The sequence below is a fragment of the Mus caroli genome, chromosome 4 (genome assembly GCF_900094665.2).
Source record: "Mus caroli chromosome 4, CAROLI_EIJ_v1.1, whole genome shotgun sequence".
Lineage (NCBI taxonomy): Eukaryota > Metazoa > Chordata > Mammalia > Rodentia > Muridae > Mus > Mus caroli.
The window spans coordinates 117,750,033-117,774,541 of record NC_034573.1 but is presented as its reverse complement, the minus strand read 5'-3'; the positions used below and the strand labels follow the sequence as shown (position 1 = coordinate 117,774,541).

Here is a 24,509-nt window from a genome sequence, read left to right as displayed (position 1 = left end):
CTTGGGGGGCTGGGAGACAGGAGAAACTGAAGCCACAGTCCAGGTGGCCCGCAACCCGTGGAGGGGGATGTCTGTCTCCCAGGCCCCCCATACCGGCCTGATCCGGCTAAGTTGCAGCTGGGGTTGGGGACATCCATGAGGGTAGAGGTGAGGATGTGGTCGAAGATGGAGTAGGTGATCTGGGCAGACAGAGAGGAGGATGAGCAGCAGGGTGGGTAATCGGAAGAAGGAAGCCAAGTCGAGGTGGGGGAAGGGACTGGGACCGCGTCGAGGTTGGGTGGGCTCGGGTGGGGCGGGCGGCGCGGTCAGACTCACCCGCGGCAGCCGAGGCACTGAGCAGCCCCCAGCCCAACAGCAGCAGCAGCGGTGGCGGCGGCGGTGGCGGCGGTGGTGGTGGCGGCGGGCGGCCCCAGCGACTCCCGGTACCCGGCACAAGCGCCCAAATCCCGATTTCGCCGCGAGCCCTCCCTGCCGGGCAGCCGCAACATCCTTGCTCCGGTCCCCGCGAGCGCGGCATAGCGCGGCCAGCAGCCCGAGGGAGAGGCTTCGCCCGCCGCCGAGGAGAAAGGAGGTCAGGAGAGCTCTGTAGCTTTTTTTTTTTTTTTTTTTTCTTCCTGCTCCGGGAGGGGGGAAAAAATCCCGGTACGCGGGAGCCCTGAGCTTCTGCGGCTGGAATGAACCAAGTGTCCGCCCGGCCGGGGAGAGGCGCGCTGCGCTCTCGGAAATGACTCGCTCCAATCCCGCTTCGCGGGGTTCGCGCCGGGGGGCGGGGGGGTGAATTATCCCCGGATTAATCACTCCGGAGCCGCTTCTCCGCCGCTCCAAATGCTGGGGGTGGAGGCGCAGTTAAGGAAAAAAAAAACTGGATGGGGGGTGTTCTTCAGCGCCACCTGCACCCCCTAATAAACCACAAATTACATCTAAAGGGTTGTTTATTCCTATTTGTTCTACAATTGACCAGTTTCTTTTAAGTTCAGTCCTCCGGTTTTCATTTAAAAGATCACCATCAGTACACCCCCTCCCGTACACACACACACACACACACACACACACACACACACACACACACGCACGCACAGAAACACACACTCTTGCATACTCAGGCACACACACGCCTCCTCCACGTTTGGAAATGGGAATACTGTCTGGGGGAGAGGTAACCAAAGAAGATTGCAGTTCCCCCGAGTCTTGGCTCTTGCGAGAAAATCTTGGGTACTGGCTTTGAACTTGTAGTCTTGGGTCTGGGGAGGACACTCTGGAGCTCAGTTAGCTGTAGCCCACCCCAGGAGATGGGTTCGCGGACACAGAAGAAGACAGGGTTAGGAATTGAAGGGTGAGTGAAACAGGGGGGTGAATGGTCCAGTCATTCAGTCCAGGGCAGTCCTACCCCTAGTCTAAGACAAAACCGCAGGGATGTATACTGAGATTGGGGGCAGGAGCGGGTATGGGATTGGTGGAAGGGTTGTGTACGAGTCCCTTGAACAATTTACCCTCTAATTTAAGTGACTGGGCCCTACTTGTCCCCCACACCCACCCAACCAGGGCCCCAAACCGGATGAGTTTCTCCCAAGGAAGTGAGCCCTTATCTTCTACAGGCTGGTAGCGGCTGCCTTCAGACCCACAAAGGCGCAGCGTAGTCCCCCCCCCCCACACACACACACACACCAACCCCCTCCGCCTCAGCAGCGGTCTCAGGCTGGTCTACCCTAGGCTGCTCTGCCAGTCACGAGGGCTCCTTCGTTGCCTACGCCAAACTCTTGCCTAGAGCGAAGAGACGCCTTAGGGAGATGAGGGAGGCCGGAGAGGACCGCGAGCAACAAGGCAGGGGGAGAAGGCTCCGCCTGGCGAGCGCAGCGTAAAAGCACCTGCCGGTGTACACCCCACCCCACCCCCCTCTGCCAGAGTCACCCAGAGAGGCAGATCTTGCGTTTAGGCAGTCTGACAATCAAGTGATTTAGCCAAGCTGGCGTTCTGGCATCCTGGAGGCTCAGGAGCCCGGGAACCCTGATGGCGGGCGGCGACGCCGGGACATTTCCTGGGAAGAGCTAAGAGAGGGACTTCAGGGTTGGCAACTTGGGTTAGGGGGTTTCTGCAACCCAAGTTGACCAGCTGTCGGCGGCGAGCCTGGGAATTTCTCAGGAAAGGCATACAATAGGGCTTCGGGGTTATGTCTGGGATTGGAGTGGAGGGGAATATGGAGGAGGAGTGGACGCTACTTCTTATTCCCACCAAAAACTTGCTCCACAGAGCCACACTTTCTCAGAGCGCTTGGTACTAGTCTTTCTCTTTCCCTCCACCCCAACCTTGGTGGTTCCGGTTTCCCTGCATGAGCTCATCCCACAGCTGGGGAAGGCGCCTGGTGGCCCCCGGAGTGGGTATGGAGAATTCTGTGAATCGCGGGTCCCATTCCCCACCCCCATCACACTGGCCCATCCCGACACAGTCTCTCTGAGTGCCAAGAACCAACTGAAGCAGCCAGAAAACCTCAGTGAAAGGCCTGCTTTATATGCCTAGGGTAGCGAGGAGGGGGCTGTTCGTTTCTCATTGTCCAGGCCCAGGCCCCCAAAGAGCTCAGCTAGCTGAGGTTGGCTGTGCCTTCCCACCAGCCCTGCAGAGTGGGGGAGGATATGGTACTGTGGCCTTCAAGGGTGGGGAGTGGGGGTTGCTGGCTGGCTGTGTCATGCTGAGGGTATACGCTAGACCCTTCTCCTCCCTCCTAAGCAGGGTTCTCTTCCAGGGAAAGGCACGACCCGCAATGGTGGCGAGACCTCTGCACCCTACAGCTGGGCTTTTCCATAATTCTGAGGCTCAAAGCCAAGGAATTTTCTCCTACCAAAGAAACCAGCTCTGACTGGAACCGACAGCTGAGGCTCGCCCTTTATGTCTGTCTCCCCACCCTTCCTAGGGGCTGTGGAAGGCAGAGCACACTTTCAATCCCTGTAAACGACCCACTTCTCCCACCTCTGTGGCTTACTCTGATCTATTTGGGTCTGCACACGTTTACATAGCGCCTCCTGTGTTCCGAGGCCCTTCACTGGACTTTTTGTGAGCCCCGTGGAGATGCTCAGAGTGTGGTCCCGATTTGGGAGGAAACAGAGGTGGAAACCCACAGGTAGCTGATACAGCCAGACAGTTATAATCACCACGGATGGAGAGGCATGCCACATAGAGCCATATCAGCACACTAAGTGGGCTTTGAACTTGGTGTATCAGAAGACTAATGAAAAGAGGACCTGGGCTGGACCTTGATGCACGATAAAGACTTGAAGAGGATGAAGATTCATTTACTCAACAAATATTCATTGAGCGCTACTATGTGTCCGGGTGCTGTGTTAGATAAGAAATACCCAGGATAGTGGATGGCACTTGACTTGATGGAGCTATTTAAGTAAGCAAACATGACTAAGGTTCCCGATGAAGGAAACAAGAGCGAATATGGAGCGAGTTTCACAGGGTGTGTCTGGGAAGCCCTCTCTGACATGACCCTGAAAATGGTCCTAAAATTAATCAAGTTGCAGAGGGGTTTCTTTAGAGAGGGATCATGCAAGGCCTTCCTTGTGGAAGGCTCCAAGTGACAAAGGGTATCTTAGTTACAGTTTCCATTGCTATGACTAAGGCAACTCTTATAGAGGACATTTCATTGGGGCTGGCATACAGGTTCAGAGGTTCAGTCCACTACCACCATGGTGGGGAGCATGGCAGCGTCCAGGCAGACATGATGCAGGAGGAGCTGAGAGTTCTGCGTCTTAACACAACTGCAGCCATGAGAGACTGACTTCCACACATCTAGGAAAAGGGTCTCAAAGCCCACTTCCACAGTGACTCACTTCCTTCAACAAGGCCACACCCCCTCCAACAAGGCCACACCACCCAACAAGGCCACACCTCCTCTAATAAGGCCACACCCCCTCAAACAAGGCCACACCTCCTCTAAGGCCACACCTCCTCCAGCAAGGCCACACCCCTTCTGACAAGGCCACACCTCCTCCAGCAAGGCCTCTCCCTGGGCCAAGCATATTCAGACCACTACAGAGGGTAAGGCTGGACTGAGATTAACAGAGATGCAGGACCCCACCCCCTCAGCCAGGAGGCAGATCCTACAGATCTCCAGGACAGGACTGGTGAGGGTTTGGACTTTAGCCTTATGTAGTAGGAAAGAGGTATATCTGCTTGCTAGGGCTGAGGTAGCTACCCATTGCGTGGTTTGTGCAATGATTTCCTCACAGCTATGGACTCTCAAGTTCTCGGGGTTCGGGTCCTGGCTTTGTTCCTCCTGAGGTCTCCATGGCTTGTTGATACAAATGACTTCTCCCATCTTCCCTTGTTCCCCCCTCTCTGCACACAGGAATCCAGACTTCCTCTTTTTCAGAAGGACCCATCATTTTGGATCAGTATCCCACCCTAACAGTTTCATTTTGACCTAATCACCTCTTTAAAAACTCTAACTCCAAACCAAATTACATACTAAAAATGGGGGCTGGGAGGGGGTCAAGTTTTGTCTTTTGTGAAGTGGGAGCACAGCTCAGTCCCTATCAAGTGGGGAGGACGTTTCGGGTGGAGGAGCAACAGATAGATGGATGGCAATCAGAATACATACGTAAGGAGGTGTCTGTTGGGGATGAGGGTGGAGCTCAGTAGTAGAGTGTTGGCTGGCAGGCATAGAGCTAGATAAAGGAGTAAAAGAGAGGGTTTTGTTTGCTGTTTTTGGGTTGTTTGTTTGTTTGGCTTTGGTTTCTGGATTTGTTTGTTGATAGTATGTGGACATCACAGGGGTCTGTAGCAGGGCCTACTGTGGAAGGTGGATAAGTACTGATTGCAGAGGTGTACTTCTATTTCTAGCCCATTGGGACCAAGTGACACAACTGTGCAGGTACTCTGGCCTCTCTATGAGAAATGAAAAGGAAGGAGAGGAACACGGGACAAGCTTGACCACTCAGAGGCGCGAGTCTGAGTATGTGGGTGAGGCTGGAGGGGTGGGGGCAATGGTGAGACCTTCAGAGAGGCTGAACAAGAGGTCTTCCAGGCCCCCTCCCTCAAGCCTGGCATAGTGTGGCTGTCAGCCCAGAGTCAGCTCTTTGCCCACCCCTTCCATTCCCCAGATAAGCAATAGGCAGCCCCAGGTCAAGGTCTCTTCATAATATCACATTTCAGGGAGAGAGAGAGAGAAGGGAAAAAAAAAGTCCAATGCAGTGTAGTGACTTGCCAAGATAAGCTTAATATCTAGATAAGATCAGAGTTTGTTTTAGAAAGAAAACAAAGCCTGATGCTTTGGAGAGCTCAGCTTGATTCGAGTAAGGACTGTGGTCTGGGTGCCCTGAAATTTTCATTCTGACCCAAAAAGAAAATAAAAAAGCCTTCTAAAGCTCAGGGAGAGAGAATGAGAGTGGGGGGTGGGGGAGCAGGTAGTGGGTGCTCTATCCCTGTGAGGATCCTCTGTGAGGGTCCCTTGTGAGGGCACTCTGTGAGGGACCCTGTGAGAGTGCCTTGTGAGGGAGCCCTGTGAGTGTCCTGTGAGGGTCCCCTGTGAGGGCGCTATGTGAGAGTCCCCTGTGAGGGCATTCTGTGAGGGCCCTCTGTGAGGGTCCCCTCTGAGGGTGCCCTGTGAGAGTCCCATGTGAGGGTCCTCTGTGAGGGTCCCCTGTGAGGGCTAGGGTGGATATGCATGGACGCTCAGCTATGAGGAGTGAGTCTGCAGAGTCTGAAGAGGGAATTTGGAGCCAGGGCTGTGCACAGAAGGAAGGCTGGAGTGTGGCTGAAGATGGGGTTCTAATCCTGAGTGTGATTAGACAGATCAGAGGATTTCTTGAGGTGAGGCTGGTGCTGCGGTACCATTAGGACAGAGTCATGGATGAATAGCCCAGGAGGACCCACACCCAGCTCCACCCAGCTCCACAATACAGAGGAAGAAGTGAGCCGGGCCAGAGTCCATGCTACCCTCCAGTGTTACTGAGTGTTGGGGCCACCAAACTTTCCTATTCTTCTGGGAAAATCTCCAATCCTGGAAGAAGGAAAGAAGCAAGGTTCACGTTGGGGACAAGACAAATCATTTTTTCCCTTTTTGTGTCATATCATAATCCCTAGCAAAGCGGGGGGGCTGTCCTGGGTTATTATAGCTACTTAAAGCCCCCCCTTTAACAGCCATTTTCCCTCTTCACACCACTTCCCCTGCCTGCAACATCATTTCCTTTTTTAACTACTGCTCAGCTCAATGCCACCTCCCCCAGGTAAACTTTCATAGTCCCCCCCCACTCTGCCCCCCTGTTGGGTGAGATGACCCTTTAGGCATGGATTGCTACCCCTTACCCTTACCCTAGACAGGGTTTCTCTATGTAACAGCCTTGACTGTCCTGGAACTTATTATGTAGATCAGGCCTGCCTTGAACTCACAGAGTTCACAGGCCTTGAACTCACAGAGTACACAGGCCTGCCTCTACCTCATGAGTGCTGGGATTAAAGGGGGTGGGCCACCACATCTAGCTTCCAAAATAGAGATTCTTAGCAGAGGGTAATTTTTCCCTCCAGGGGACATCTGACCACGAAAGCAGACATTTTTTTCGTTATCACATTGATTGGTGCTACTGGCACCTGGGAGACAGAGGCCAAGGTTGCTGCTAATTATCCTACTATGCCTGCAGAGACTCCTTCCACCCCAAATAATGACCCTACCCAAACTCAGTACTGCTGATTGTCAGGGACAAGCGAATGCTCGGGCGGGACTACATCTCCCAGCCACCTTTGCAGTTGGGTGTAATGTAAGACAAGGTTCCAGCCAAAGGCATGTAAGCAAGGGTGGACTGGATGGCTAAACTACAGACATTTGGAGGATGGCTAAACTACAGACAGATAAGGTCTGGCTCTCTAAGTCACCATGGGAAGGAAAACTCACTAGTCCATAAGAAACACCCATCCTGGACCACCCTGTGTAAAATACTCTTTAATAGCAATAAGCCAGTGAGTGACTGGGGGCTGTTATAGCTCTGGAATAGCTTTCTTTGTTTTCTCTGTTTTCCTAGGCAGTCCATTCATTCACTCATCCATTCATGCCACAAGTATTCCTTTATGCGTCGGGCTCCGTGCTAGGGCCCAAGGAAGCAAGAGTAAAAGAACCAGAGACATCCCCTTCCCCCACCGTGGTTCCTGCCCTTCTTGGGTGATGGTTTATTAAGACGAGTTAGACAATAAAGCACAGTTAATTACGCTACTAGAGGGGTAGGGTGGAAACAAGACGAGCTCTACTCTCAGCCAAGGCGGGGTTCCCGGGTGAGTAGCTGCACTTTCTAGAAGCATGCAGAGTGACCAGTGCAGGGAGGTAAGATACAATGGAAAGATGCCGCACCAAGCTGTGGATCTGAGAGAAGGCAGTCTGTGAGGCCCCGGGCTCTATAATGGTCAGCTTCTCATCTGCCATTACCCAGGCTGACTGGAAGTTCATGATGGCACACACTTTAACTTACCTCTTGAGTTCTCGGTGCCTGTATGACCGAAGGAGACTTTCCCTACCAGCCTGCTCAGACAGAACTCATTTCTAATTTCTGTTCAGTCCTCCTTTTCAGGAAACATTGTCCACACCCACGTAGACCCCGCAGAACCAGACGCCTGGAGGGTCACTGTGGACTCTCTCACCTAGGGTTCATGTCTACCGGATCATTAGTCTTCAAAAACCAGAGGATTTTAACAGGTCCTTAAAGCCTCAAGGATCCCGACCAAGACTCCATTATCTGCTCTTTGGTGTAAGCCCAACCATGAAGCCAAGGGCGCCCTTCGTCTTCTCTTGCCTGGCTCTTGTCAGTTATCTTTTCAAACACCAACTACCTGCCCTCCCTGAGCATTCTGTGAGTCTTCAGGGTGAAATTCAACTTTCTGCTAAGCCCTCCCAGCAAGGGTCTTCATTGTCCGTCTTTGTCTAGACAGGCTCCGATTTTTGGTTTCCGTGTTCTTGAACACCTTGCTCCGCCCCTTGGAGGCCTTCGCAGCTCCTGCTGGCAACCTTCCTTCAGGGCTGTGTGCATCGACCTGGGATGCTCACCCCGCCCCCCTGCATCTGTCTTTCTCTTATTCACCCTTCAAACCTTAGTGCAGACTTGAGAGCTTGAGAGCGTACAAGCAATCGTCGCCAGTGCCTATCAGGGGCCTTGGTGGAGTTTGGAGCTTGAACGGTAAAATGCCTCACGCAGGTTCACATCCTGGAACTCTTAGTCTCAGGTTGAGAAGGCTGTGGTACCTTTAGGAAGTGGCTCCTTGTCAGAGAAAGTGTGTGGCTTGGGGCAGGCCTTGGGGATTTATAGCCTGACCCGACTTGCCAGCTTTCCCAGAGTGTGGCTAATCCTTCCTCTTTATGTTGTCTTCACTGGGGTATTTTAGCACGGGAACAGAAAATTCACTTAAGACAGTGGACATTCCATGAACTTGGAGAAGTGTGTGGAGGAGTAGATAGAGTGCAGATGGACTCCTGGCTGGATAGGAGGATGGACGTCCAGATGAATGGATGGATGAACAGAGGGGCGGGGCGGATGCTTGAGAAGGTTCTCGGTGGTAGTGTTTGTGAAATTGGCTCGCTGTCCTTTCCTAGACTTCATTGGCCGGATTTCTTTAAGAAATGCCTTCCCTGAATCAATGACTTCATGTTACACTCTCAGTCTTCAGAGAGCCCTGACATGAGAAACTGACCAACTTAACAGCATTTCTGTCCTATGAAAGCAGAATTGAATATATTGGCCACTATGTCACTCATACATATCATAGTCCTTTATACAAGGACTCATGATAAATTCATGCTTAGGGTTATTTCCAGGAAAGACTCTGTCTCTGCAGATGAAGATGTGTGCTTTCTGCTGTCGGAAAATAAAATAAATAAATAGATACGATAAAAAAAATCTGTTTCTCTTCTTTGGCTCGCAAGTAGGGATACCTGGCTTTATTATGTTATTACCTCCATGCCAGCACACGGTTCAGGGGCCTGGAAGAAGCGGCTCTTCCTGCCTTCTTCCAATAGAGTCAGCGTGGGCTTTACTCTGTAATGCCAAGTGTTGTTCTTGTAAATCCAAAAGCTGCCTTGCCAAGAGGAGCTCAGTAGTGAGTTAGGAGAGGTTGGAAGGAATGCATATTGGTGACCAATGGCTCCATGCAGCAGTTGAGAAAGGAGACAGTGATAAAACACCATGACCCAAAACAACTTTCGAGGAAAGGGGTTTAATTCACCCACCACTTCAGATCACTCCTCAGCACTGAGGGAAGTCAGGCCAGCAACTCTGACACAGGAAGAACTGATGCAGAGATCTTAGAGGACTGCTGCTTCCTGGCTCATTCCCCAAGGCTTGCTCAGCCTGCTCTCTTCTAACGCCCTGGACCAGCAGCCAAGGAGGGGCACCATCCACAAAGAGTTGCCCCCCCCCCCCATCAATCATCAATCAAGAAAAGGCTCTGTGAGCCAATCAGGTGTGGACATTTTCTCAACTGAGGCTGCCTCTTCCCTCATAAACTAGGCATAACCTAGCCAACCCAGCAGGGATCTCCCATAGAAGTCACCTGATGGTTAGCATAACTTGGGGGAGGGGGTAATGAGCCAGCCTTGTTGTGTTATTGGGCCACCATTGCAAGTTACTTCTGCCAACTGTTAGGTTTCAAACCCAGGCTAAAGTGCTGAGGTGTCTCTTTAACTTATCAAAGTGGATGCTGGCAGCCTGGTTCTCCCTGTATCCCGCAGTCCTACCTGTTAAAGGGCCCTCCTGGCAAATGTACCCTAAACTTCTCCAGTCCAGGGGCTAGGCTGCCCTTCCCCAGCTGTTCTTCCCCATATAATCATCCGTTTTGGTTACCTGATCTTTTCACTTACTCCCTTTAGGTCTCCTGGCTGCTGCACCGGGTTCCCCTCACTCTCCTTGCCCATCTCCTCACATGACAAAAGCGTCATGAGAGTGCTGTACTATGCCAGATATCCCCGTGTCTGACCATGCTCTCCTACATATCTATAATAAACTTTCTCCTCCACCATACTCAAGAGAAGTCATGTCCTTTCCTTTTTAAATTATTTTTTTCCATTCACAAACCATGGCCTTTCGTTACCCCAACTTTAAGTGCAGTTCTCCATAGACTGCCATTTTTACAAAATGGTTCATAATAATTGTTGATAATAATAATCGATTTACTTGTACTGAGGGCCAGACCTCATAATGGGAATATTAGACGCATCTGGCACCAGTTTTTTATGTGTTGCTTGTTGTTGCTTGCTTGCTTGGTTGGTTGGTTGGTTGGTTAGTTGGTTGGTTGGTTGGTTGGTTGGTTGGTTGGTTGGTTGGTTGGTTAGTTGGTTGGTTAGTTGGTTGGTTGGTTGGTTGGTTGGTTAGTTGGTTGGTTAGTTGGTTGGTTAGTTGGTTGGTTGGTTGGTTGGTTGGTTGGTTAGTTGGTTGGTTGGTTGGTTAGTTGGTTTTAGTACTGAGGATTGAACCTAGGGCTTCACTCATGCAAAGGCAAAAGCTCCACCACTGAGTTAAATATCCCCAGCCTGCATTTCCCTATTCAAAAATCCCCTTAACTGCTTGTAGATTTGTGTCCCTTTGCATATAAAGGCACACCAGACCAATCCCAAAACAGAGCAAGTAAGCAAGGGAGCAGCCTCTTTATCTCAAATGCCTTAGTTGCTACCTTCCAAGCTCCTACCTACCTCCTCACCTGTGGGCAGAGAGGAGGCAGTTAGGAGAAATAACCCCCCACCACAGGACCAGTAGTAAGGAATTACTGGTGATGTTGCCTGGAGACAGATGGCGCCCAGTCACATAGGCTTGCTTCCAAAACACTGTATGTATGGAAATGGCTTGCTATTCTACAGCCTTCTTCCGCAGCTGAGACAAGATGGCATCAACGTCTTTCTTCTCATTCTTTGTACCTCAAAGAATTTGAAGTCCTCAGACATCCCAGACCCACCTCTGGGCATTTTGACTCTTTTAGATATGAAGGAAATGGCAGTGGGGGTGGGTTGGGGTAGTCTTCAGAGATTTGTAAGAATTTGAGGCTTGGAAAATTTTATTAGCCTCACAATAAAAAGGAGAAAATGGCAACATGGAAATCAGTAAATATTTAATTAAATGCAGAGTATAACATTATGTCAACTTCATTAACTGTTGAATTTGGTAGGCATAAAGATTTAATTACATTTGATAAGGATTTATAGGTTAGAGTTTTTCCTCTCTGCACAAGATTTCCTGCATAGGCACCAACATTGGGGAGAAACTGCAGTTGATCATAAATTAAATGAACTACCCCTGGCCAAAAATATTTCAAAAGCAAAATGGCAAAAGAGCTTTGCAATGTTCTTTTATACTTGAAGAGTATAAAAGTGTATATTTATTGTGCGAAGTATGTAGGCTCAGTAACATGTCAGATGAGGAAGAGGTTGGGTATGGCTTGGGTTTCTGTTTGTTCATTTTTATTTTCTTGGTTTCCTATTTGTTTGTTTGTTTGTTTGTTTGTTTGTTTGTTTGTTTGAGACAGGGTCTTGCTATGTAGCTCTGGCTAGCCTGGAACTCACTTTGTAAACGAGGGCTGGCTTCAAACTTGGAGAGATCCTTCTGTCTCAGCCTCTTGACAGCTGGCTTTCTGGATCTTTTTTTCCCTTTATTTCATGCTAGGGTAAGTCTTTTGAGCTGTACCGTGTGGTCCACTAAGATTTTTTAAAAGGCCATGCGCACTCTTCTGAGTTTTGTAACCTAGCCACATTTGAGAGTCAGATGCAGGAGAAGCCTTTGGCTGGAGGGTGGTTAGAAATGCTGCCTTCCCCTGAGGTTTTTCTGATTCCAAACCAAGAGCATTGGGGCTGGAGAGATTTGGTACATTTGGCAGAGCTTACCTAACATTCACAGAACCTTGGATTCGATTTCCAGCACTGCATAAGCCAGGAGTTGCAGTGCATGCCTGTAACCCCAGCAAAGCTTTGGGAAGTGGGGTCCAAAGGGTCAGAAGCTTGACCTTGGACTACACAGGACCATGGTTTTTTGCTTTTGTTTTCTTAGAAAATTAAAAAGGAATTGGGAAAAGGGTAGGAAGGTGGAAGAAAGCAGAAACCCTCCCTAATGACTGTCGGCGGACAGTCACTGGAAGCGCTGTGTTCACCAAGCTGACTTCTGGGCTCTATACATACGTTGTCTCAACTGGCACCAAACCACCTCTCTTAGGCCAGTGTTTTTATTGCATCTATTTTGTAGGGAAGCCAACTGAAACACAGAGGGGGGGGTGAAACAAACTGCCCAGGGTCATAGTCAAAGTAACAGAGAATTTAAGAACTTTTCCAAGTTTAAATACTTCATAAATGAAATGGTATCTATGATGATCAATGCCAGGTTTCAAGTCCTTAAAAAATACACACACACACACACACACAGCAGAAGCCAAGCCTGTCTTGTTCAGCACTCTGTCTTCTGCACCTCCACCAGTCCTGGCTTCCAAGGGAACATAACTAACTCCCTGGGTGCTGGAATTAGTTCAGTGTCATCCTGCTCTGTGCCACCATGCACTGGTGGAATGCTTAAATCTGTCTAGGGTATAAGATTCCCCTAATCCTTGTCCCTTGCACTGTGGGGGCTCATGGCTGGGGTGCAGAAGTGCAGCCAGTGGGGGAGGTATCCATGTGCATAAAATGCTTGCTGCACAAGCATGAGAAAGCTGCTAGCTAGGCTAGCCCACAAGAAGAGCTCTTGGTTGGGAGAGAGACCCTGCCCCAGTAAACAAGGTGGAGAGGACTCAAGGAAGACACCTGAAGTCAGTCTCTTGCCTCCATACAAATGCACACATACACATACATATGACACACACACACACAGAGGTGTCCAAACTTATGCAACATGCACATACACACAGAGATGTCCATACACATGTAACATGAACACCCACACACACAGATGTTCACACACATGCAACATGCACACACACAGATGTCCATACACACACAGATGTCTACACACATGCAACATGCACACACACACACACACACACACTAAATCACTGTCTGGAGAGGTTTACATGATTTCCCCAGTACAGTTAAAATTCTCTCTCACTACACTTAGCCTAGAAGCTGTGGTTCAGAAATTCCAGTATCATACGTTTCAATGTAATCAAAAAACAACCAATGTACAGTGTTTTGGTAGGACTCTTCTGTGCCAGGTGCTGTCCTAGCAGTTACTGTGTGTTAGACAATCACTTCGTAATAGAGCATCCAGCACGAGCGCCACTCTCTCTGCCTCCCCAACACTGGGATTACAGGCTAGTACCACTCTGTCCAGCTTTCTCACATGGGTGCTGAGGGTCAAAGCAAGTCCCAGCGCTTGCATGACAAACACTTTACCAGCCAAGCCACCTCCTCCAGCCTCTTTTAAGAAAAGGAGTTTGAGACAGAGCCATGTACAGAGAGCACCCCTGTGAAGACAAGGGAGAAGGTGTCTCTAAATTTGAGGGTAAGAGATCCTGTCTTAGTTTCTTTACAGTTGCTGTGATAAAATACCCAGACAAAAGCCACTTGAGGGAGAAAGAATGTATTTTGCTCACAATTGTTGGTGATAACCCATTTCTGAGGGGATGAATGCCAAGGAAGCAGGAACCTGAAGCAGCTAGTCACATTCCATCTACAGTCAAGAGTGGGAAACAGTGACCTCCTGTACATAGCCCATGTTCTCCACTCTTACCTCTTACTCAATTCAGTATCCCCTACAGAGGGAATGGTGCCGCCCACAGTGGGTGGGACTTCCCATCTCGATGAACATAACCAACGTTGACTACCTAAATCCTCACAGTCCTGCCCACAAGCCACAGTCATGTAGACAATCTCTCACCAACACTTCCTTCCCACGTGGTTCTAGATTATGTCAAGTTGGCAATTAAAATTGATCATCAAACTTCCAAGTAAACACAGCCACATCATCAAACTTCCCACAACCACTGACGCCTCTGTCTTGAACCTCTAGCCTGTAGAACTATTAGGAAGTAAAGTTCTCTGTAGTAAGCATAGAGTGTGAGGGCCTTAACAAACCAACATGCTAAAGGACATAGCAGCTCACCTCAGTTTCTGGCGACAGTCAACTCAGAACCTAATGAAATCTTAATGTGAACCCAAGTAATTTGACTCTAGAGTCCACGTGTCTTGTAGGATGCTCTCTGTGCCATCCAACATGGTTACCCCAGACACAGGTAGCTCTTGAGCGCTGGAGATGTGCCTAGCATAGAACCATTTCCCCTATTTTATTGAAATAGGTGTGTGTGTGTGTGTGTGTGTGCGCGCGCATGAATGTTCCTATGTGTGTATATGCATGTATGGAGGTCAAAGGTCAACACATTGGGTTCCTTTCGCTACTATTCTAATTTTTTCAGACAGGGTCTTTTGCTGACCTTGGTGCTTACTGATTTCACTAGTCTGGCTGGCCAGCCACTACCCCCGCCCCCCAAATCTTAGGGTTTCTATTGCTGGGATAAAACACCATAACTAAAAGCAACTTGGGGAAGGGTTTATTCCCATTTAGAGTTCCACATCATGGTCTGCCATCAAAGGAAGTCAGGGCAGGTTCTCAAGGCAGAAACCTGGAAACAGAAGTTGATGCAGAGGCCAAGGAGGAGTGCTGATTCCTGGCTTATTCCTTCTGGCTTGCTCAGTTTGGGTTTTTATACACCCTAGGACCTCCAGCCTAGGTGCTGTATCACCTACAGTAGGCTTGACCCTCCACATCAGTCACTAATTAAGAAAATGCCCCACAGACTTGCCCATGGGAAGTATCATACATACCGTACTATCATATGGAGATATTTTCTCCATTATTCCATTATGATTCTCTCTTCTCAGACAACTCTAACTTGTATGGAGCTAAGAGCAAGCTTTCCAGGACACCCAGGGAGTCTCCTGTCTCCACCTCCCTAGTGCTGGGGATACAGGTGTGTGGGGCTGCCTGGCTTCTTTATGTGCCTTTTGGGGGGAATCTAAACCCAGGACCTCCTGCTTATAGAGCAAGTACTTTATCTATTGAGCCATCTTCTTTCTGGCCCAAGAACTGAAATTTTAAGCATATGTTAAAAATACAATTAAAATTTCAATAACCCTGTGTGGTTGGTGGCACTCACATCCGCTGTCGCTTTATGCAGTTTTAAAGACAGCACTTAAGGATTTTCTGCATCTTTTCAGAAGCCTGCTCCAAGAAAGCTACCTCTGTCTTTGTTCCCTACCCTTGCTTGTCTTCCTTTTTCTTTTCTTTTTTCTTTTTCTGTTCTCTCTGATTTAGTCCCCCAGTGCCTGGTTCCCTGTTCAGGGGAAGAGAAAGCAGAGGAGAGGTGAGCCAGCCGGATTTCCTGAATCCTGTGGCCTGGGCAGTGCAAGGCCTTGGCACTGTACTCTAAGCATGGGTGTTAGCCAACCAAATGCCAAGCGGCACAAACACTGAGTGACATTTTCAGAACTATTAATATTTCATCACAAGTGATCACTTCTCCATTAAATACACTATCTTAAAAGGTTTTCTACATTCTTAACTATAATTTTATTCAGTCTAGGTCCTCAGAATTTTCCCCAAAGGAGCACATCTTCAATTTCATAAATGAAAACCAAAAAGGAATGAAGCTCTCAGGCTTGCAAAACTCAAGAGTCAACATTTCCAGGAATTCACCCCCTCGGTAAAGAACAAAACTATGTAGTGGGCACCTACACTGTGCCAGACACTTTATATAAAGCGTACCATTAGTTTATCCAACGTGCATTTATTGAGTGCCCACGCCTACCGTGTGCTATGAATGTGATGGGGCTTACTATGTAGCTCAGGCTAGCCTGGAACTTGAAATCCTCCTGCCTCAGTCTTCCGAGTGCTGAGTGCTGGGATTACAGGTGTGTGCCACCACACCCAGCACAAATAATCACCGAGCTGCATAATCACTTGCTGTGCAGCAGCTCTTAGGTCCATCTGTAATCACCATTTCTGGCTGTGATAATTATACACCTCCTTCAGTCAGAATATGGGTCTGTGAGAGGAGGCACCCGGTTTTCCTCCATCATCTTGCTTCTCCAGTGCTGAGTAGCTTACCTGGTACAGAAGGGGGTGGGTGGGACATGAATTCTGGAAGAATGAGAAGAAACTCTCAAGTCACACAGCAAAGAAATACAGTGATGATCAGATCATTGTGATTGGCTTCTCCAGTCCAAGGCTATCTGCCTCTACTGTTTCTTTCTCCACCTCCCACACTGTTTTCCAGGGTGGGAAAAAATAACCATGGCTTTGGCTTTGGGGGACCAGGGAATACCTGGCAAGGTCAGGCTTTCTCAAAGGTGAAGCTTTTCTCTGGAGGGGGTGGTGGCGACTACAGATCGATCCCTAGTAAAAGGTGTGATTTGTAACCCTCCCTCTGCCTGCCTGGTGCTGGATCCAGCTTGGGAGCCATGGGCATGAAATCATGTCTAGTCCCGAGCTTCGCTTCTTGAACTCAGGACACAGCCATTTGTAACTTGGAGACTCAGTTTCCTCCCATCGTGTGCGCCGAATGAAAAAGAGTACGAGCTCGCGAGAGCGAACAAGATCAGGTTTGAAGCCAGCCCTCGGCCTTAGGTGTTCTCGGGGATGGCAGTTAGGATTAAAGCCAGCGGACAAAGGGGCAGCCCCCCGCCCCCCAACACACACACTTCTAGACAACCTCTGAAGTTTGTATGCAGTGGTGAAATGGAAACGAGATGGAAACTTACTTCTAAGAGGAAGCTCCCTGGGGTCTTGCCAGTTGCACCCCGCCCCCACTCCACCTGCGGGTCTTAGGGGACGAACGCCCGGCCCGTGCCGCCCTCCCCCGACTCCCCGCGCACCCAGCCGTTGCGCTTGAACCCACTGAAAGAATCCCAGCTCTCGACGGCAGGAGTGTGGGAGCGACTGACACGCAAATCCGCTGACCCCGCCCGGGCCTGCCCTGCCCAATCGGAGCCCTTTTAAGGGTTGGGACCCTCTGCGGTGCGGGTCGCAGCTCTGCGCGGGGACTCGACAAGTGTTTGCTGAGGACCTGGGTCAGGCCGACTGACTACCAGCACAGCACCGCATTGGAGATCTCTTTCGGGGGAGGCAGAGCAGCAGTAGCAGAGAGAGGGACAGAAGGGGGCAGTCGGGAGAGCTAAAGCCAGGACCTGCAGTGGTCGAGGTCCGTTAGCTCTCCGTGTACATCGAACCTTAGGGAAGGCAGGAGGAGACAGTCCCATGGCCCGCCCCCTCCCAGTCTAGTGTAGTGTCTGACCCTTTTCCTGCCCTTCTGGTGGCTTGGCAGGCGAGAATGGGCTGAGTCCCAGGCCCTGAAAGGTGTCACAGGGGTGTCACAACTGGGGAGTGCCGGGTTCTGTGGGGAGAGCCAGTCCTCCCCTCCAGTCGTTCCCAGATGTCATTCTGCCCGCCCAGGCGCTTGGTTCCTGAGTTCCGGGGCATTCCACGGTTACTAAGTTACTGGTTTTTGTTGACTTTTAAATATTTTCTTCTACGGGAGAGGGGGAGGGGGGCAAAAGCCAGGAAAGAGCAAATAAAAACAAGTCAACTTAAGCCCCCCTCCCCAAAAGAAAGTTGCCCTCTACCCCTCATCCCTACCCGATCCAAAGGCCTCTGAAACCCATCCCTTGGCTGGAGCAACAGCCAGCCAGAACTGACTACTTCCCCGACCCTGTCTTCAGCTCCCTTTCTGGTGGATGAGGGCTGGTGGACGACAGTCCCTTTGTCTCCCAGCCCTGGGTGGACAAAGGGGCTTCCGGAAAGAAAGAAAGAAAGAGGATGGCCAGTGGAAATGGGCTCCCTCCATCCTCAGCCCTCGTGGCCAAGCGTCCCTCCGCCCTGGGGCCATTCCCCAGATATGTCTGGATCCACCAGGACACACCCCAGGATAGCTTAGACAAGATTTGCCATGACATCTGGAAGCGAGTTCAGGGCTTGCCAGAATCCCTGCAGCCCAGGACCTCGCTGGAGAAGCACTCTGCTCCCGTGACCGCCGCTGTCAGCTTCCAAGAAGAGTGAGTAGCCCCTTGTTTGGTTGATAATCAAGAAAGGGAGGGAGGGGGAATGAAGTCCAACTTTGGGTTGAAATGCTCTGGCCCAGTGTTAAGCCCTGCACACATATCCCCTCCCCACCCCCATTTCTGTTAATCTTTCGGTCGGAGGAGCTGGCCAAGGTCCTGAAGTTCCAGACGGGAGGAAAGAAGCCATTCCTGGCAGCTTCTTTTTTTCAGTGGCTAAGGAGACATTTTTTCTTTCTAAAGACATACGTGGCTAAGATAAACATCTGGGGTCTTTGCAGGAGCATTACTGCCAACCTAAGGGTTAGGTGACTCACTACTGCCCCCAGAGGCAGCTCGATGATCTTTCCCCCTTTCCCAAGAAAAGTCCAGGCATTGGCACAGATGATCCTGGTGGTTGGAAACCACATCTGGAATCCCCTAATACAGAGAGCAGCTGTCCCATTCAGCATCCACAGAGCTACTGCAAGAGCGCACATCAAAATATTTACTGGAAAGGCATTGACATATTCAGAGGACATAATAGAAAATTAAAGTGCGGAAGATGGCTGTAAATAGCCGGTTTCCCAAATGGGAAATCCCCTGCCTGTCGGGGAAACACAGAGCTAAGTGTTTCAGTACTAGGGAAAAGTTGAGGAGACGGCTATTGGAAAGGAGAGGAAGGAGCATAGAGGAAGACAGGATCTCATTAGGAAAAGGAGTGCATCAGCTGTGGTGATTAATGCCGCTGCTGAGTACTCTTCCAAGGCTCTGCATCTTCAAAGTGGGCTGCACGCATTAATTAATCCTCCCAGCATCCCTATGAAACAGGTATTAGTGTCCCCATTTTACAGATGGATTAAGTGTTAATAATTAAGTGCTAATTAAAGCCTAAGTGATAATTAAGTGTTGTCTGCCCCCAACACATGCTCCAACTCAGTTCATAGATGCTCTGCAGTGGGGGGGGGGGGACATCATCCAGGCATTTATCAGCTGCCTCTGGTTTCAGGGCTCTCTAAGCATAGCTGAGGTGGAAAGCAAAGTCGAGCTGATGCTCAGGTCTGCACTTGCTGCAGCAGTCCCTTTGCAAGCGCCTTTGCTTGCTGCAGATGAAGGCAGAAGGCATGCTGGCTGCTCCTGCCTCCTCTGCCCTGTGCTCAGCAGGACTCGGCTCAGATGCAAATGGCCTCTCTACAGCCAGAATCCTGTGGCTAGTCTGCTCAGTGGCACTGGGCTCCTTTGCCCCGTTCACTGCCATCTGCTCTGGGACAGTGCCTTGGCACAGGGAACCTTGGGGCTACACTCAGCTCTCTCAGTGGCCAAGTAGCTGATTGTCCACTTTCTGGATCAAAGGTCAGCAGCAATTTCCAGTAGATAGCCCCTTCCCTGCCAGGTCACACCGAATTCATGGAGACAGACTCAACTTCCAGTCTACACTTGGCCGGAAATTGACCTGGAATACCTCTGGCAGGTCGCTTCTCTCCATTTGGCTTTGAATTCCTCATCTGCAAATTAAGGATGATGCGCCCTGCCTTGTCCACCTCCGAGTTGATAACGAGGGCTGAATGTGATGGGAAACAAAGAAATGAAAGATGCATTATACAAACAAGGCTGCCTTAATGTGGAGTTCATCGAATTTGGGGGAGGGGAGGCTACTTAGTTGGCTTCGTCTAGGGTTTTGGTGTTGTGCTCCACGATCCCAGAAGCCTTCAGAGATCCTCCTTGGAGTCAAGTGGGCTCTTGGCTGGACAGTTCCCTTCTACACCTACACACACACACACACACACACACACACACACACACACACGCACGCACACACTTGCACTCAGCCTGAGCTCTTTGGGTGTTTGTCAGCTTTGCTAACTGGAGTTCTGAGTACAGTTGCACTTGGAAGAGTTCTGAGAGGAGACGTGGCAATCTGCTGACTTAGATGAATAAACCACATCCTAATTGTATCGCTATCCACCCGGTAGAACACAATGAGCGGGCAAGAGAGCAAGAGAGCAGCTGCTTCTTGGAACGAAAGATAACCAGGTCCAGCCCTGTGCTGGCTGTAGAACCTGAGACTGTTATAGCCAGGTCCAGCCCTGTGCTGGCTGTAGAACCTGAGACTGTGATAGCCAGGTCCAGCCCTGTACTGGCTGTAGAACCTGAGATTGTGAGATCGATCTGAGCTTTGGTTTCCTCGTCTGCCGAGTGGGGGTGAGGGTAGGGGTGGCTGGAGGTAGCAAATCAGGAGGACTGTTCAAGGGTCCTGCTGGTAATTAGGATTGGTAAACTCATTCTAATGACAGCAGTTATAATTTCTGTAAACCCTGCAGTTTTTGCCTGAGGTAGTGAGAGTCCAAGTGTGTGTAGACATAAATTTCCATAATTACCAAACTGCTGTTCTGGTTTTAACTGTTCCTCTCCCCCTCTTTAAATGAGACCCAATCTCGGTTATTTGTTTGTTTTCTTGAGACAGGGTCTCACTATGCAGCCCAGACTGTCCTGGAACTCATTATACATGCCAGAATGAGCTCAGACTTCCAGCCTCCCAGATCTTAAAATACTTTATTATAGAGGAGTAGGCTGAGATGTGAAGAAGTTTCTCTCTGGGGTCTGAGGTTCTATCCTTAAGAAAAGGTGGGGTTTCAGAAATATAGTACTGGACCATCTTGGCCCTGCTGTGACAAGGGTGGCCATCTTCCCCTAAAACATGAGGCATCTCTGTGCAATAGTTTAGCTAGGAACCCCTAGCTAAGTTCTAAGTGACCCCTGAGAGACTTTAAAACCAGAGAGCATGCCACAGTGGTGTGTGTGTTCAGGCCACGAGACACCTGCCTATCAGCCTTTTCCTGCCTTTTCTGTATAGCTGGCTTTGGTGGTGTCTTTTCATGATAGCTAAGCAAGCTATTGAATCTTGTTATTCACAAATTTTCAAGATTTTTAAGAATATTTGTGTTTATGTCTATGCACCACACATGTGCCTGGTGCCCACAGAGTCCAGAAGGGGCTTGGGAATCCCCTCAATCAGGAGTTAGACAATTATAAGCTGTCACATGGGTGCTGGGAATTGAAGCTGGGTCCTCTGAAAGAGCACCCAGTACTCTTAGCCACAGAACTGTCTTCTCCAGTACCCAGACAAAATTTTCTTGACCCTGTCCCTATATGTCACAGAGACCTGGGCATGAGGTCTTGGAAGCCACTCTGAACCACCTGAGTCACTCCCTTGTTCCTCTTGTCAAGTGGCCATCCGCATCCTCTCCCAGATGGAGGAATGCCATGTCCAAAGCTGGGGACTCTCTCAAAGGGGCTTGCTTTCCCGACAGCTGAAATCCATTCCCATCACGAATGACGCGCATTCTCTCTTTGGGGCTCCAGAATTAATGCTCTCCTCTCTGCTGTGCTTTAGAGGATAAAGGACAGCAGCAGATCCCTCCCTGGATATATTTTTTTTTATCTTTACACTTTTTTCTTTTATGCTTTTACTGACTCATTTGTTGGATTCTTCTTTATATTGCTGGTACTCATTCATGACAATGGGGTCCCCAGAACCAAGTGCAGATAGGTGGGTGGGACCAGTCCCTGTTGAGTGGGTTCCTCTCTGCATTGTTTATCCCTGTTAGTGATGATTGACACCACGGTCACCTTCCTTTTCATGCTGAGTTTGCTTTATGGGCACAAAGGAGTTCATTTATTCAGTCAAAAAGTATTGATGAAGTAGTGACTGTGTGCCTGGTTCAGTGCTCAGTGGTGGGAGACAACTTTTTTTTGAACCACATAAAGTAACAAAGTGAGTCTTTTTTAATTTTTTATTTTATTTACTTATTTATTTGTTTGTTTATTTATTTAACAAATCTATAGTAACTGCAGAATGTTGAGGGGATCCTCACTGGAAGAGACCAAAGCTGTAGGATAATTTCAGAGGGCATCAAGTGCACAATGAAAACAGCATCCAACGAAGTAACAGCAGGAGACCTGTTAGGACGAAGAGTAGGGTCCTTTGGGCTGAGTCTCAGATGCCAGCAAACAGCTGACAATCCTAGAAAACTCATCAAAGACTCCGAGAGTTTGATATGAGTTTTGGGAAAGATGGTGTGGCTGGAGGGCCTCTATGAATGGGGACACACCAGCTGACACCCGAATCAGGCTGGTGAGGTCTTACAAGATCTCGGAGTGTTGCTGGATAGAGCCTAGATGTCCTGCATGTGTGCCTGCGCACTTTGGGAGTGTTTTAGAGATCCCTTTAGTTTCTGCACTGGGATGGTCTATGGTGTGGGAGAGAAGACAGACATCACTGAGAAGGTGGGAAGGGTAGGCCAGATGAGGCCCACATGGGATAAGAGCTGGACCACAGTGATTGTGTTACAGGTGGAAGGAGCAGGGGGCTCCATAGGCAACATGAGGGGGCCAGGGACTCTGCTGTTGGCGTGGGCATATGGAGACAGAGAGGTGGAATGTGGGGCTTCTAGGTTGGGCTGAGCAGTGGTGTCGTTTAAAGGAGTGGGGAAGAGGTGGGGAGAAACGGGCTTTGGCAAGAAATCAATAGCTGTGTCTAGAGTCAGTTAAACTTCAGAATCTTGTTCAGTTATCTTTTAATTAGTCTTAAATGTGGGCTTAGAGGATGGTGGCAAGCCACTTACTGACTCATATTTGAGAACTGCATCTTCGTTCATTCTCCCCAGCATCACTTATAAAACTCCTCAGCCTCAGAATGGGGGCTTTGGGCTTTCTGCCGACTCCATTGCTCTGGCTGCCGAACAGTACTCATCTGTTGGTTTTTGTTTTGATTCCTCCAATGAATGCTTTCCATGGTCTTCTGCAGGGCGGGCGCAGTGCTGGGACTCAGGGAGCACAGGGCTAAGAAGGGCAAACCTCCTTCCCTTGAATGGCTGCCAGTCCCATGAGCAGGACGGAACACAGACTCAGCAGACAGCAGCAACACTTAGAAACATTTCATGTGCACTTACTGCGTTTCAGGATAAATGTTTTGGTAAAAATGTTATTTTGTGATGGAAAGAGGAGACAGGGCCTGACATCTTTCGCAGAGCCCTGGTGTCTTGCAAAGAACAAAGAGTGATATATGACAATAAGCATGATAATGAAGGGCTGCGTGATGGAGACTTGAGAAAGGCTTTCAGGATAGATGGGGCCCCCTCACACTATGAGTATAGCAGTTCCCTGTCAGGAGATGGTAGCATCATTAACAACAGCTTCATTGTCAAGGTTTTCCAAATTATATGTGTCCCTGGTCTTGAGGATGGAGAGGGTAGAGCTGGTAGAAAGAGTCCAGCAAGACTGGGGAAGGATGGAAGCTTCCGTGGGATGAAATGCACCATGAGAGAGGAAGGGGGTGTATTAGTCAGGGTTCTCTAGAGTCACAGAACTTATATATATTCTCTATATAGTAAAGGAATTTATTGATGACTTACAGTCTGCAGTCCAATTCCCAACAATGGTTCAGTAGTAGCTGTGAATGGAAGTCCAAGGATCTACAAGTTGCTCAGTCCCACGGGGCAAGCAGGCAAAAGAGGGAGAGTGAGTCTTCCTTCTTCCAATGTCCTTATATGGTCTCCAGCAGAAGGTGTAGCCCAGATTAAAGGTGTGCGCCACCACACCTTTAATCCCAGATGACCTTGAACTCAGAGATCTCCCTGTCTTAATCTTCTGGAATCCATAGCCAATATGCCTCAAGATTTCCATACCAAGATCCAGATCAGAAACTTCTATCTCTCAGCCTCCAGATTAGGGTCACTGGTGAGCCTTCCAATTCTGAATTGTAGTTCATTCCAAATATAGTCAAGTTGACAACCAGGAATAGCCACTACATGGGGTGAGAGGGTGATCCTGGGTGAGTGGGCTGGCTGTCCATGATCAGGTTCCCTGACAACTTCCCAGGCCCTTCCTAGGCACCTGAGCTCATGAAATCAGGTGGAAACTGGTTTGCAGAATTCAAAGTCTTTGCTGAGTCGTGCCAAGCCAGAGTCTACCAGGAAGATAAGGTCTCAGGGCATGTTCTGTATTAATAAGGTCTGTATGTGATAAGGTGTGTATTAAGTGTTCAAAATCCAAATAAAACAAGCAAAATCAGAATGAGCCATCAGCCTGGGGCTTCACACAAATGCTCACTCTTTTCAATAGGACCCTTGCTTGAGCACAGGACAAGCCAGAGAAAGAGAGAGAGCCAACACATTGCCTTGTTTGAGTGACTCTCCCAACAGGGCTATTCTTTCTACTATTGTTATTAAGCAATTGAGTGGATTTACTTTGCTAGAAAAATCGCTTCAGACACACACTGTCTTTTACTATTATCTTGAAAGCTTGGAGCCTGGCAATGGGGCTGAAAGTCTCCAGATCCACACATGAAGACCTGGCCTGATGTCCCAGATGTTCTTGGTGTCTTTGTGGTCTGAAGTGATGATCTACATTTTCTTTCCTGCACTCCTAGGAGTTAACACCTCCTTGAGAGACTGTGTAAGATAGTTGGGCACACTGCTGCTGGGACTCATATTTCCACATCTTAGTAGTTACAAAATGATGGTAGAGACCCTACGGGTGC

General features: G+C 49.3%; 2 protein-coding genes across 2 annotated transcripts in view; one reads left to right on the top strand and one right to left on the bottom strand.

The window, feature by feature from the left end:
- Nucleotides 1-539, bottom strand: part of Csmd2 (CUB and Sushi multiple domains 2) — a 575,103-nt gene extending 574,564 nt beyond the window's left edge. Inside the window, exon 1 of the mRNA XM_029476560.1 lies at nucleotides 316-539. Coding sequence (XP_029332420.1) covers nucleotides 316-517 — 202 coding nt within the window. The 5' untranslated portion in view covers nucleotides 518-539. The remainder of the gene's footprint in view (nucleotides 1-315) is intronic.
- Nucleotides 540-17,493: 16,954 nt separating this feature from the next.
- The window catches only part of C4H1orf94 (chromosome 4 C1orf94 homolog), a 43,402-nt gene continuing 36,386 nt past the window's right edge, over nucleotides 17,494-24,509 (top strand). Inside the window, exon 1 of the mRNA XM_021160347.1 lies at nucleotides 17,494-17,986. Coding sequence (XP_021016006.1) covers nucleotides 17,751-17,986 — 236 coding nt within the window. The 5' untranslated portion in view covers nucleotides 17,494-17,750. The remainder of the gene's footprint in view (nucleotides 17,987-24,509) is intronic.